Source organism: Dromiciops gliroides, chromosome 5 (genome assembly GCF_019393635.1).
Source record: "Dromiciops gliroides isolate mDroGli1 chromosome 5, mDroGli1.pri, whole genome shotgun sequence".
NCBI classification, from domain to species: Eukaryota; Metazoa; Chordata; class Mammalia; order Microbiotheria; family Microbiotheriidae; genus Dromiciops; species Dromiciops gliroides.
In genome coordinates, this window is record NC_057865.1 from 9,168,254 (window position 1) to 9,180,118 (window position 11,865).

General features: G+C 43.2%; 1 protein-coding gene across 1 annotated transcript; it reads right to left on the reverse strand.

Moving 5' to 3' along the window:
- Positions 1-1,172: 1,172 nt before the first annotated feature.
- AGR2 (anterior gradient 2, protein disulphide isomerase family member) lies at positions 1,173-11,138 on the reverse strand. The gene is made up of 8 exons (XM_043968623.1): positions 11,100-11,138; positions 6,905-7,045; positions 6,585-6,648; positions 5,869-5,921; positions 5,409-5,482; positions 3,408-3,471; positions 2,816-2,899; positions 1,173-1,447 (listed from the first exon to the last, which is right to left on the reverse strand). Exons 2-8 carry the CDS (start codon positions 7,035-7,037, stop codon positions 1,398-1,400), a joined length of 522 nt encoding a protein of 173 aa, XP_043824558.1. The 5' UTR covers positions 7,038-7,045; positions 11,100-11,138; the 3' UTR covers positions 1,173-1,397.
- Positions 11,139-11,865: the final 727 nt, after the last annotated feature.

Consider the following 11,865-nt stretch of genomic DNA (forward strand, 5'->3'; position numbering starts at 1 on the left):
CTAAACACCTCCTACGCCCTTCAATCAATATTCACCAACCCTGCATTTCAGTTCTCTCCACAGCTGGGGTCACACTTCTCTGGATACTCTCTTATCAATGTCTTTCCTAAAATGTGTCACCCACTTCTTTTTCTTTGCGAGGCAATTGGGGTTAAGTGACTTGCCCAGGGTCACACAGCTAGTAAATTGTCAAGTGTCTGAGGCCGGATTTGAACTCAGGTCCTCTGGACTCCAGGGCCGGTGCTCTATCCACTGCACCACCTAGCTGCCCCCAGTCACCCACTTCCAAACACAATATATCTAATGTGGTCGAACTGTGGTATAGGACAGAGGGTCTGCCACTTCTTGAATTCTGGACAATATGCCTTAATGGGTTCCTTGTGCAGCAAGGCAGGGCAGCAAATAGTATTGGACTTAAGGTAGGGAAGACTGGATGTCAAATCCTGCTCTGACAGTAGCTGTGGGATCTGGGGAAGTCACTTGATCTCTCTGAGCCTCAGTTTCCTCATCTGTAAAATGGGGATAATAGTAATGCATAACTCCCATGACTGAAGTGAATATCAAATATGCTAACAGAGAAAGGATCTTGGCCACTTAAAGAGTCACAGAATGTCTAGTTATTCTTCCTAAAGGATCTTTTTTGGATGCTCCATCATACCGTTGGTCCAAATGTTCTCTTTGTCCTACTCGCCATATTCAAAGCTATAATCCTGGTGACCCTGATGAAATCCAAGGTCCTGTATGCATAGACAAGGTCACCAAGTCTGGCTTATATTTTCATCAAGCTGATTATTTTGTCAGTCTTTGAGACACATTTTGCCTCAGCTGGTTATGTTGTAGTTTTACCATGACCCATGTCTAAGTTGGCATAATACGATGTGCCCCCTGTGTCACTGTCCCCATACATAATGTCATCAATGTGGGCATCCCCACACAGCACAAGCTGAATATAACATGGCTTTGCAGAGTTCCTCAGGATCATCAGGCTCGCAAGTATCAAAGGCAGGTTGGGAAACAAGGTTTGGGTGTCTCCAAGCTATGAAGCAGTAGCTCTCATAGCTAGATGTACAAGATATGCTATCTGATTATGAAAGTAACCTTATACATGTTTCAAGTGAGAAATCAGTTCTTCAAAAATGAGACCTTCAACACTCAAAAAAAAAAGATTTATTTAAAAAAATAATCATGGCTTACTGCTTTGGAATGCTCTGTCTTTCTGTTTTTCAACGAATACATTTAACATGAAGCACAAAATTACCGTAGCAACATTAAGCCATAATCCTAATTCTGTACATAGACCAGCGTTTCTGTGTTTCTCAACAAGAATCTTCCTGATCTCTTCAATACTCCAACATTCGAGGCTGAACAGAGAGAGAACAAAGGTGCAGCTCTCGTCTTTACAATTCCGTCTTTAGCAACTTCAGGGCTTTCTTCATGTTGTCAAGCACTAAAGAGAAAAAAAGATGAAAACATAGATGTGGTGACACTTAACAGTCAATAAGGAGATGCAGATGGGGTCAGGAAAATAGGGAAATTTGTTTGGATTCAATGTTAAATACTTGACTCATGAGGAAAATACTGTATAAAATCACATAAGGGGTTGTGTCACCAAAAATCAATTTGAATTGGTAATTGTTCTCTCTAATAACAAAACTGAGTTCCAATGGCAGGAAATGTTTGGGGTCAATTTAGAATTTATCTTTCAGATAGATCATTCTGATCTTGACAAAAGGACCAAAATAAGGTATATCAAGATGAAGAATGGGCATAGTGGAAAGAACAGAAAGTTGTTAATGGGGCTTTAATGAGTGTTCCTGATGTTACTGGCCTAAGGCCAGTCCCCATTCTCTTACTCTGCAACCATTTCAGAAGATAGCTGAGTGCCCCACAAGTACTCACTGACATAACCTTTCCCTCTGGCCATGAAAGTTAACTTGGATCTCATTTGGAACAAACCACACTCACTGCTCTGAATTTGTGTGCTTGGACATTGAGATTTTCTCAATGGAGCATTCAGCTTTACACCAGTTCATATAAAAAACTTACAGAACATGGTTAGACAATGGATGGCTTCAATTTCTAGATAGGTGTTATACGGACATTGGAGTGTCTCCGTAAAATCACATGATACTATACATGCTTTATTTCAGTAAATGTAGAGACAGAGAAAGTCTGGCACTGATCAGAAAACAGGAGAAAAATCAGAATTGTTGTTGGAAGATAAATACTCAGAGAGACTGGGGAGGGAGGGCCTTGCCTTTTTGGATTATTTTTGATCTTCTTGAAATCTATTTACATGTCAATTAGGGGAAGATCTTGACACCACGTAGGATTTCTTCACCATAGCCCCCACATAGCTCCTGTGTGGTTGTTGTTTAATTTTTAAGAGTGCCCCCAAAATATCTTTTAGAGAAAACACAAATTACCTTTCAGAGATTAAATAGGCCCAATGAATGTTCTAACTCTCAGGCTGATAGTTCTCTCCAGCTATGGCCTTCAAATTAGCCCCAGATAGAAATAGTTAAAAACAATCAGCCTAAGAAAGTCTGGCTGACTTTGGTTGACTTCTGGTCTAGGTATAGTGACTGATTGAGTAAACATTGAAAAGAAACACTTAACCTCTCCGTATCAGAGAGTATTTTGGAAACATCTGAATGAAGAATCACAGAATATAAGAGAGCTGAGATAAGAATCCTGGATCCTAGAACTCCTAAGGAAGGCCTTTTCTATTGCCCCATAGTGCTTTCTAGTTTCTCCTGGCTCCTCTCTTGTTACTTCTTCCTTTGCTCCTCCCCTCCCATTGGGTAATACATACATAGTGGGATATCAGCAGGTTCATAAGCGTAGAGTCGGTTGGAGTATCTGCCGGTAATATCTGCTCTAACTGTCAAGGATGGGTCTGCAGAGGAAAACAAAAGCCCCGCTCAGTTTCCAGGTAGGCCCTATTATGGAAAGAAGCCTAAAAACCTATTTCTTGTGAAAAGGAACATGACTGGGTGGGTCATCCTGAATCAAACAGCACTTTCATCAAGTCGAGGACACTTCTTCTGGAAGGCAGGAACCAGGACAGGTTAAGAATCGTTATCAGGACAATGCATGACGTTACAAAGTCACTCGACACACTTAATTAGCATGGTGAGTTCTAGGGTTTTCTGAGAGTTGTGTCCAGTTCTGACTCAAACAGCTGCCCTAGGAGTTTTCTGGGCTTGGCATGAGTTTGTGCACCTTAAGCTCAAAGCCCATCTTCGTCAGTGAGAATAAGGGAAAGAGGAGGAATTAGGAAGGTCTAGCATCATCGCATTCCTTGGCCATGTCTCTCCCCATCATCTTTATTATATTTATCCCAGGACTAAATGTTTCCTCGAGGATTTCATGCTCAGAAGTAATCATCAGGGCCCTGTACCTACCCACAAACATGATCCGGGGCACATACTGGCCATCAGGGGACAGGTGCTTGTCAGTGGTTTCATACTGTAATTTTAAAAGAACAATTAGTGTTCTAGGTCACTTGCCCCCCAGTTAATAATGAGTCTCAAACATCATCAGGTGCCTATTATGTGTCTAGTATTACACTAGGACTTATGGCACTTATGGCCTATAGAAAATAAAGCATGGAATGCCACTCCATGCCCATAAATAGTTTACACTCTAGCTAGAGGGGAGAGCCTCACATAACTGGAAAAGCTGGAGAGTAAGACCAGACTGTGGGTTATTTGTATATAACTGAGGTACAGATAATGTGCTCCAGTGTGCAGGACAATCAAGTCCACTGAGAGAGAGAGAGAGAGAGAGAGAGAGAGAGAGAGAGAGAGAGAGAGAGAGAGAGAGAGAGAGAGAGAGCAAACTTTGGGTTCAAATCCTGCCATGGTTACTTCCTACCCGTGTGAGTTTGGCCAAGTTGTTTCATCTCAATGGGCCTTAGTTTTCTTCTCTCTAAAATGATAGGATTGGACTAGATGACCTCTGAGGTCTAGAACCTTCCTGTTCTAGATTTATGATCCTCTGCTTTCTTTCTTTCTTCCTCCCTCCCTCCCTCCCTCCCTCCCTTCCTCCCTCCCTCCCTCCCTTCCTTCCTTCCTTCCTTCCTTCCTTCCTTCCTTCCTTCCTTCCTTCCTTCCTTCCTTCCTTCCTTCCTTCCTTCCTTCCTTCCTTCCTTCCTTCATCCCTTCCTTTTCTGCCTTCCTTTCTTTCTTTTAGAGGTGACTTTAGAAATTATCTTGGATTTAGTGAATAAAAACGTTTATTTTTAGTGACTTAAAAAATCTAATGTTACTGAGAAAGGTAACAGATAGGAAAGGCAATCAGAATTGTGTCACATGAGGGATTGTCTTGTGTCCAGAGCAAGCACCTCAGATAGACAGGGGAAAAAACAAGTTCAAGTGAGGTATGGGGTGAGAGCTCAAATCTGAGGCCACAAGTTCACATGAGGGACAGGGCAAGAGACTCCACGGTGGAAGACTATTGCTCAGGGGAGAGAGGAGGGCAGGACTATTCTAGCCTGGGAAGGAGTTCATAGTTCGCTAAAAGTTATTTCCTTTTGTTGTTTGGTGCTTTAGTAATAATGCAATCAATGTTTGCTACAGGTGTGTAGTTTCTAGGTGACATAGTAAGGATTATCAGTAGAACAGGTGGTGGCATGGAAAACATGGCATTTCACATCTGAGCACATGTGTTCCAAGTACACATCCATACTGAGATGTATAAATCTATGCACATATAAATATCTAAATATACTATACACCCAGGCTGTCCCAAAAGTCTTAGAGCCATTTGAAGTTTGAATAACTTCTGATGTCTGAAAATGACAAACTTACAAAAATGATCACTTGAAAGTTTAATTATTTCCATTTCTTTCCCACCTGGGTTTGTGAATTTTTAATAATAAAAAAGTCCATTTTAATAAGATGGGGTGCCCTGCCAATATTTATGGTGCGTGTGCCAGTTTCTGGAAGACACTTTTTCAAACTGGTGGATCAGTGGAGGAATCCCTCTTGCTTGGCCACCTTATTTGTCTGATCTATATCCATTAGACTTTCTCTTGAAGCTCTTGTCAAAGATGTTATGGTTGCATCAAAACCTTTGGATGATCTTAGATGCCCAGGATTACAAATTTAATCCTTCAGTCTCTAATAAATAGCTGATGAAAGATTCAAAAGAATTCAAAAGTTGACTGGAGCGGTTTAAGATAAGACAGTGGTAAAGTTGGGTTTGAATGACATATACATATTTTCAAAGTGTACATAATGAACCTTTGGAGCACACACACACATACACCCAGAGCCCTCTCACCACAGGCTCATTTGATGTACCCATAAGTCATTCAGTGAAATCAAATATGCACTGGAAAAATTTGACAAATGAAAGATCTTAATAACCATCAAAAGCAAAATCAAGGCACTTTAACTTACAATTAGATTGAGGAGAATAAATTTATCAGCCAGTTTCTGGATCTCATTACTTTCTGCAAATACTTTCTTCAAAGCTGCAATAAAATGACCAATTTTAAAGCCTCAGCAGCAGAACTACAAGTCTCCACTCCAACCCCAGCAAAGTGTGAATGCTTCTGAGCAGCACCAACCAAAGAGACTAATGAAAACTTTGCAGAATTGTTCTGCTTGGGCTTTTGAGGTGGTCTGACATTGAGGCCAAATTAACCTCATTGATCACTGTGGGAGTCATTGTTCTCTGCCTTGTGTTGAGCTGACCACTTAGCTCTTTCTACATATTCCAGTTAAAGCAATGCCACAGAATAGGCTGCACTTGATGGGGCTCATACGCCAGTGATTTCCAGAAACATATGGGAGGAAGCTTTGAAGTCACATATAATTATTTTATAACAATAGCATTTTTTCCTCCTATTGGCTGTACCTTGACTGTGTGGGCACTCTTCCAAGTGGTGAATAATCATCAAGGGCTTGTTGCTAGAACAGAGGAAGGAAGGGGGAGGGGGGAGAGAGAGAAAGAGAGGGAGGGGGAGGAGGAGGGGAAGAGAGAGAGAGGAGGAGAATGAGGGAGAGAGGGTGAGAAACAGACAAAAGAGATAGAGGCAAAGACAGAATGGAAAGAGAAGGGAGAGAAAGGGGAGAGAGAAAGGGAGGGAGAGAGATGGAGGAAGAAACCAGAGTTAGTTGCTATTCATCTTCCACAAATATATTTTCAATATATAGTAGCCTTCCTAAATGGAGATTGTCTCATGCAGAGCTCAAAAGACACTAGATGGTGCTAGTGAGACCTTTTAAAGAAGAAAGGGTAACCGCAGCCTTAATTTGAAGCAGAACAATTGGCCGACTTGCTGCTCCCTGCACATTGGACACCCATCTCCCACATTGTCCCCTCTTCCTGGAATGTCCTTTCTCCTTCCCCTCTTCCCCTTGGAACCTTCAGAGCTCAGCCCAACTGCCACCTCCTCAGTAACCCTGAAATCACTTTGGATTGATGTTGCATATGCATTGTATTTACTTATCTCTGTACATAGTTTTCCCCTCAGTAGAACTTAGCAAGTTTTTGGAGGGCTTGGGCTATTTTTGTTTCAGTTTTTGTATCTCTGGCACGCAGTAGGGGCATAATAAATGCTTGTTGTTTACCTGGTCTTTGTTTTGTATAAGGCTTCTTCGTATGTCTGTGTCCAAAAAAGTTTATCACCCCAGCCTGGAGGGACAGATATCATTTCAGATTAAAAGTCATCAGAGAGGGATGGCAAAGCTTCAAGGCATATCTGGATGGGCCATGATCAAGAAGGGGTTTTAACTCTGAAAACCCAGTCCCCAAAATAAAGTGCAGGAGGATTATATAACAAACTAATCTATGGGGAATTTTGATGCCAGCAACTGCAAGGTAAGACCAATTTGTACCCAGTAGGGCAGCAATAGCAATGGGAAATAACACAAATACAAGTAGTTCCTACCTCTCGACAAGGTCTGGGGCAGCTTGGGATGAGTTTCCTCCTTCTTTGTCCCAGGTTTGGGTGTGATATCTTTGGCCATTGAGTGAGAAATTGCTACCAGGAGCAGAAATGTGGACACTGAAATCTTCTCCATGGCTAATGCTGAGGATGAAGAAGAGGAAATATAAGTGACTGACCTTTCAAAATCTCAGAGTAAAGCCCAAGGAGTGGGCTTTGCTGGATGTGTAATAAAGCTCTCCTTCACTGTTCCACTCTACTAAGGAAATGGAATTTTACCAAACTAGTCATCTCAGGCACTGTGGTTTCTTACCATGGGTGTCTTGACAGGATGTTCAGAGAATTTTTTTTTTGGTGAGGCAATTGGGGTTAAGTGACTTGCCCAGGGTCACACAGCTAGTAAGTGTTAAGTGTCGGAGGCCAGATTTGAACTCAGGTCCCCCTATCCAGGGCCAGTGCTCTATCCACTGTGCCACTTAGCTGCCCCCATTCAGAGAATTTGTTTTCAATGAGCTCTTTAAAATACACCAATGATCCTGCTCTATGATAATCATCTGGAACCTCTACCCTCCTCTTCTATTCTGATACTGTGTGATTACTTTACCTTGCTGAACCTCGGTTTCCTCCTCTTAAAATAAATATAATAATTCCCTAATTAGCTACCTCACCAGCTGTTATGAAGAAAGTGCTTCCCCCAATTCTGTTAAAGCACTCTATTGGCATGAGTCATCATGGCCGTTACTTGTGTAATCACAGCTACCATCTCCATCATCAGCTTCATCACAAACACCTCCTCTTTATCATTGGTACCACAGTTATCTTCAGCATAGTCATTATCCTTGTTGTCATGGCCATTTTCATCATCACCACCATCTTCCTTGTTGCCATTTTCATCCCTATCAGCACTACAAAAATCCCCACCAGGACCATTAGAAGTATCCGTTTTTCCTCCTCCTCCTCCTCTTCCTCTTCCTCCTTATTACCATCATTATCATCATGACCAAGAGCATCAGAAACATTGTCCTCCCTGTCCACATCATCCCCAGCGTCATCATTGTCATTGCTACCCCTAGTATTATCCATTGTCACCACTATCATTCGTGTCATCTTCCTTCATTGTCTTTTTCTCTTTGTTTCTCTTTCTCATTGAAGAAAAACGGAGGAGCTTCATCCCAAAGCAAAACATCAGTGTGGGGGATGCTAAATAGACAGATGATTTCATTTAGAGATAGCGGTCATATTACCCATCCTGTTCAGTTCAGAAACATTTTAAAATCACCAAATAAATACAAGACACTTGTACTAGGCTCGGGGGATACAGAAACCCTAATCAAACCATTCCTCATGCCAAGGAGATTATCTTCCATGAGAAGGACACAACATGTATATATGCAAATAGGCAGAGTACAAAAAGGGGAGGGGGAGGGAAGGAGGGAGAGAGGTGGGAGGAAGGGAGGGAGAGAGAGATGAAGAGAGAGAGCACTCTAATCCAAGGAGAGATTTCCTGAAGGAGCTGACCCTTTAGTTGATCATCACCAACCCTGTGCTGTGTGTGGAGATGTCAAACCAAAGAACTCTTCTGGTTCTGAAGTGCTGAGATTCTCTGTGTGTCCATGTGCCTCACAGGACCATCATTGGTCCAGTTTTCTCAACTATAGTCTAGACCATTCTAAACCTTGCTCATAGGAAATGCTGGGCTCCATACACTAGAACATCATCAAGCACCTTGGAGAGAGCCAACTGAATGGCAAGGGAAGATGGGTAAGCAAGTCAGTGAAGGAGCAGGGACAAGCAGGGTAGGTCTTGCTGTTCTGGGAGCCTCAGAGATCTAATAAAGCATTAATCTCAGAGTGTTCCCTCAGTGGCCCTTTAAAGCTTACTCTGCCCACAGCAATAAACATTATGGGGTAGGTACTATGGATATCTTTATCACCATTTTACAGATAAGGAAACTGGTGCCCTTGGGCTAAGTGACTTGCCCAGGGTGACACAACTAATGAGTACCTCAGGTGAGATTCAAACTCAGGGCCCCTGAGCCCAAGTACAACCCTCTCCACTCTTGCCTCTGAAGAGCACAGTACATTTACCACATGAAGCTTTTAGTTCTCAGGTGGATATAATTTGGAACTTGATCAAATGCATAGAGAATTCATTGTACTGTGGCAGATGGGCAGAGCTTGTGAGAGCCATTAGTTGGAACATGAATGTTGGTGCAGCAGCAGCTGATAGAATTATCTCATGCCCAGTTTCTGATTTCAGGTAATCATATACAGTTCTTAAATTAACCATTGTTTTCCTTTTTGAAAGAATGTAGAATTTGTTTTTACACCATTTTCATTTCCAAATACATCACCACCCCCCCTCCTAAGTGCCACCTCTTATAGCAAAGAATAGAAGAAAAAAAGGAGAGAAGAAGAAGAAAGGCAAAAATAAATCCATCAACCGTCTCAGAGAGGGTATGCGGTGCACCACACCCATGGTCTCCCACCTGTACAAAGAAGAGAGAAATACATGTTCTCCTCTGCTCTTCAATGGGCAATTGTTTTAAATTCCAAGCACTGCAGCCACAGGATGCATTTGTTCACTTACACAAGAAAAAAAAAAAAGGAAGGGAAAGCCATATTCCCTAATTCCTGAACGGACAGAGACAAAGAGCTGCTCAGAGATGTCTTTCCCTTCTCTTCGCCAAGGTGCTCAAGACTCCACATGCCAAGTACTTTCCTGGGGCAGTGAGGTGGTCAAATCGATAGGGTGCTGAGTTCAAATTTGGCCTCAGACACTAACTAGCTGTGTGACGTCAGTTCTGCCTGCCTCAGTTTGCTCATCTGCAGAATGGGGACCCAAGTCCCAGGGATGCTGTGAGGACCAAATGAGATCATATTGATAAGCTGCTCAGCACAAAGCTTGCCACATGACAAGCTCTTGTTCCCTCTCCCTCCCCATTTCTGGATGTTTCTTTCAGAGAAAGAGGCTGGATAAGAACTTAGGAAGCACCTGCTATGCACTAGGCACTGTGCTGGTGATGCTGTCGTTGAATCGTTTCAGTCCCATCTGATGCTTCCTGGCTCATTTAGGATTTTCTTGGCAAAGACATTGGACTGGGTGGACATTTCCTTCTCCAGCTCATTTTACAGATGAGGAAACTGAGGCAAAAGGATGGGGTGACTTGCCCAGGATCACACGGCTAGGGAATGTCTGAGGCCAGATGTGAACTTAGGAAGCTGAGCATTCCTGACTCTAGGTTTGGTGCTCTAGCCACTGTGCCACCCAAACTGCCCCTGCTGAGAGTGATTCAAAGGCTTAAAACTGAATGTTTCAGGTCTAACGAAATTTTCTGAGTATACTTCCTCTTCCAAGGACACTTTCTGAGCTCTATAATGCCAAAGTCCCTTAAAGTCCAAAAGAACCATGCTTGGCAAACTTCCTACAAAGTCATTCTTATAACTGATCACCACCTTCGGAAAATGTTGTTGTGCCTGGGCACATTCATCTGTTGCTATGTACTAACGCACACACCCAACATAGAGATAAAGACTCGCTAAGAGCAAGCAGAGCACCTCGGCCCTAGCCCTCTTGGTCGGGGTCCTTGGCAAACATTTCGGCTGAGGCTTTGGGTTCACTCCAGTGCCCTCAGCTGCTCCATTTCCCCAACTCCAGCTGCCAGAGCCTGACAAATGACTCGTGGTAATCACAACAGAGGAAGCAAGCAACAAGAATGCCATTTGCCAATATGCAGGAAGTAAGTGCATCCCCTGAACTGGGCACAAAACCACTCTTGAACTCGCTTGACCAGAGCAAAAGCCAGATTGTCTTTGTTTATCAACATTGGCTGTGTAATAAAACAAACACACTGCAAAAAGCCAAGGGTGAATGAGAGAAAGTCTAGCCATTAGCCATCTTACACATGGAAAATAACTGGCATCAAAAATTCCTCTGGAGAATTAAGGATGTTTTGGTTCAGCCAATGAAGAAAGTGACTGGTGGCATCCCTTTTGTGCCCACAGATGGTGTCCCCAACCCCTCCCATGAGAGTTCATGTAGTTATTTCCATGGCCCCAGTAGCCCAATCCAAGCCCTGTGGTCCTGTACACAGCCTGAGTCTGCTCTCCCTGTTCAATGCCTCCAGCTTCTCCAAAAACTCTCTCTTCCTGCCAGGTGCACATCTCTATCTGTGGGAAAGCAAAGACAGGAGTCTTACCTGCTGCTCCTCCTACTTTCACTAGCGGGAAGAGCCAGGAGCCTGTTCCAAAGGTCTGTGTGTAGGTGAGCGGAGACTCTCTATTTATGCACTTGAGCACACCCATTCCCACCCACCAGCCTGGCATTTACATATTTCTAACCAAGAAACCAACTTCTCTTTGCCCCCAAAGATACAACTTTCCTGGGCTGACAGGCTCTCCCCCCTTTAATAATCCATGAAGAAAACAACTGTTTGGCTTATGCAAGTTTTAAAATATCCATGCATGGATATTTTACAGGGGCTTTGAGGACCTGGGCAAGTGGCCAAGTCCAGGTAAGCTTAAATCAAAACGGTGGATTTGCCTGAGGGCTGATTTGTCTTGACGTGATTGGTTGATTTTGGGGACTGGAGGCTACTGCTGGGGTGTGTGGCTCCCCCCACCCCACACCCCATAGGCAGATTTCTTTTGTTGAATTGAAAAAAAAAAGGACCAAGTGATTCAGAGGTTCTTGCTATGCTGATGTAGCCTTAGGTAACCATTCACTGTACAAATAAACCGTGTCCCATCACAGACCTTTTCTCTGGCATCTGAAAATTGTGATCAAGACACATTGGCAAACCTCAGCCAAATGCTGACCTTGAACACTGTTACTGCTGAGTTTCCCTTCCGATGGCACACTGCATGTTCACACGTTTGTCAATTTGCCCTTCACAAGGCTCCTGCCAATTTCTTCTAGCCACCCCTTCTCTGCACCTACTTAGAGCTCCTGCTCCATGTCGGTCT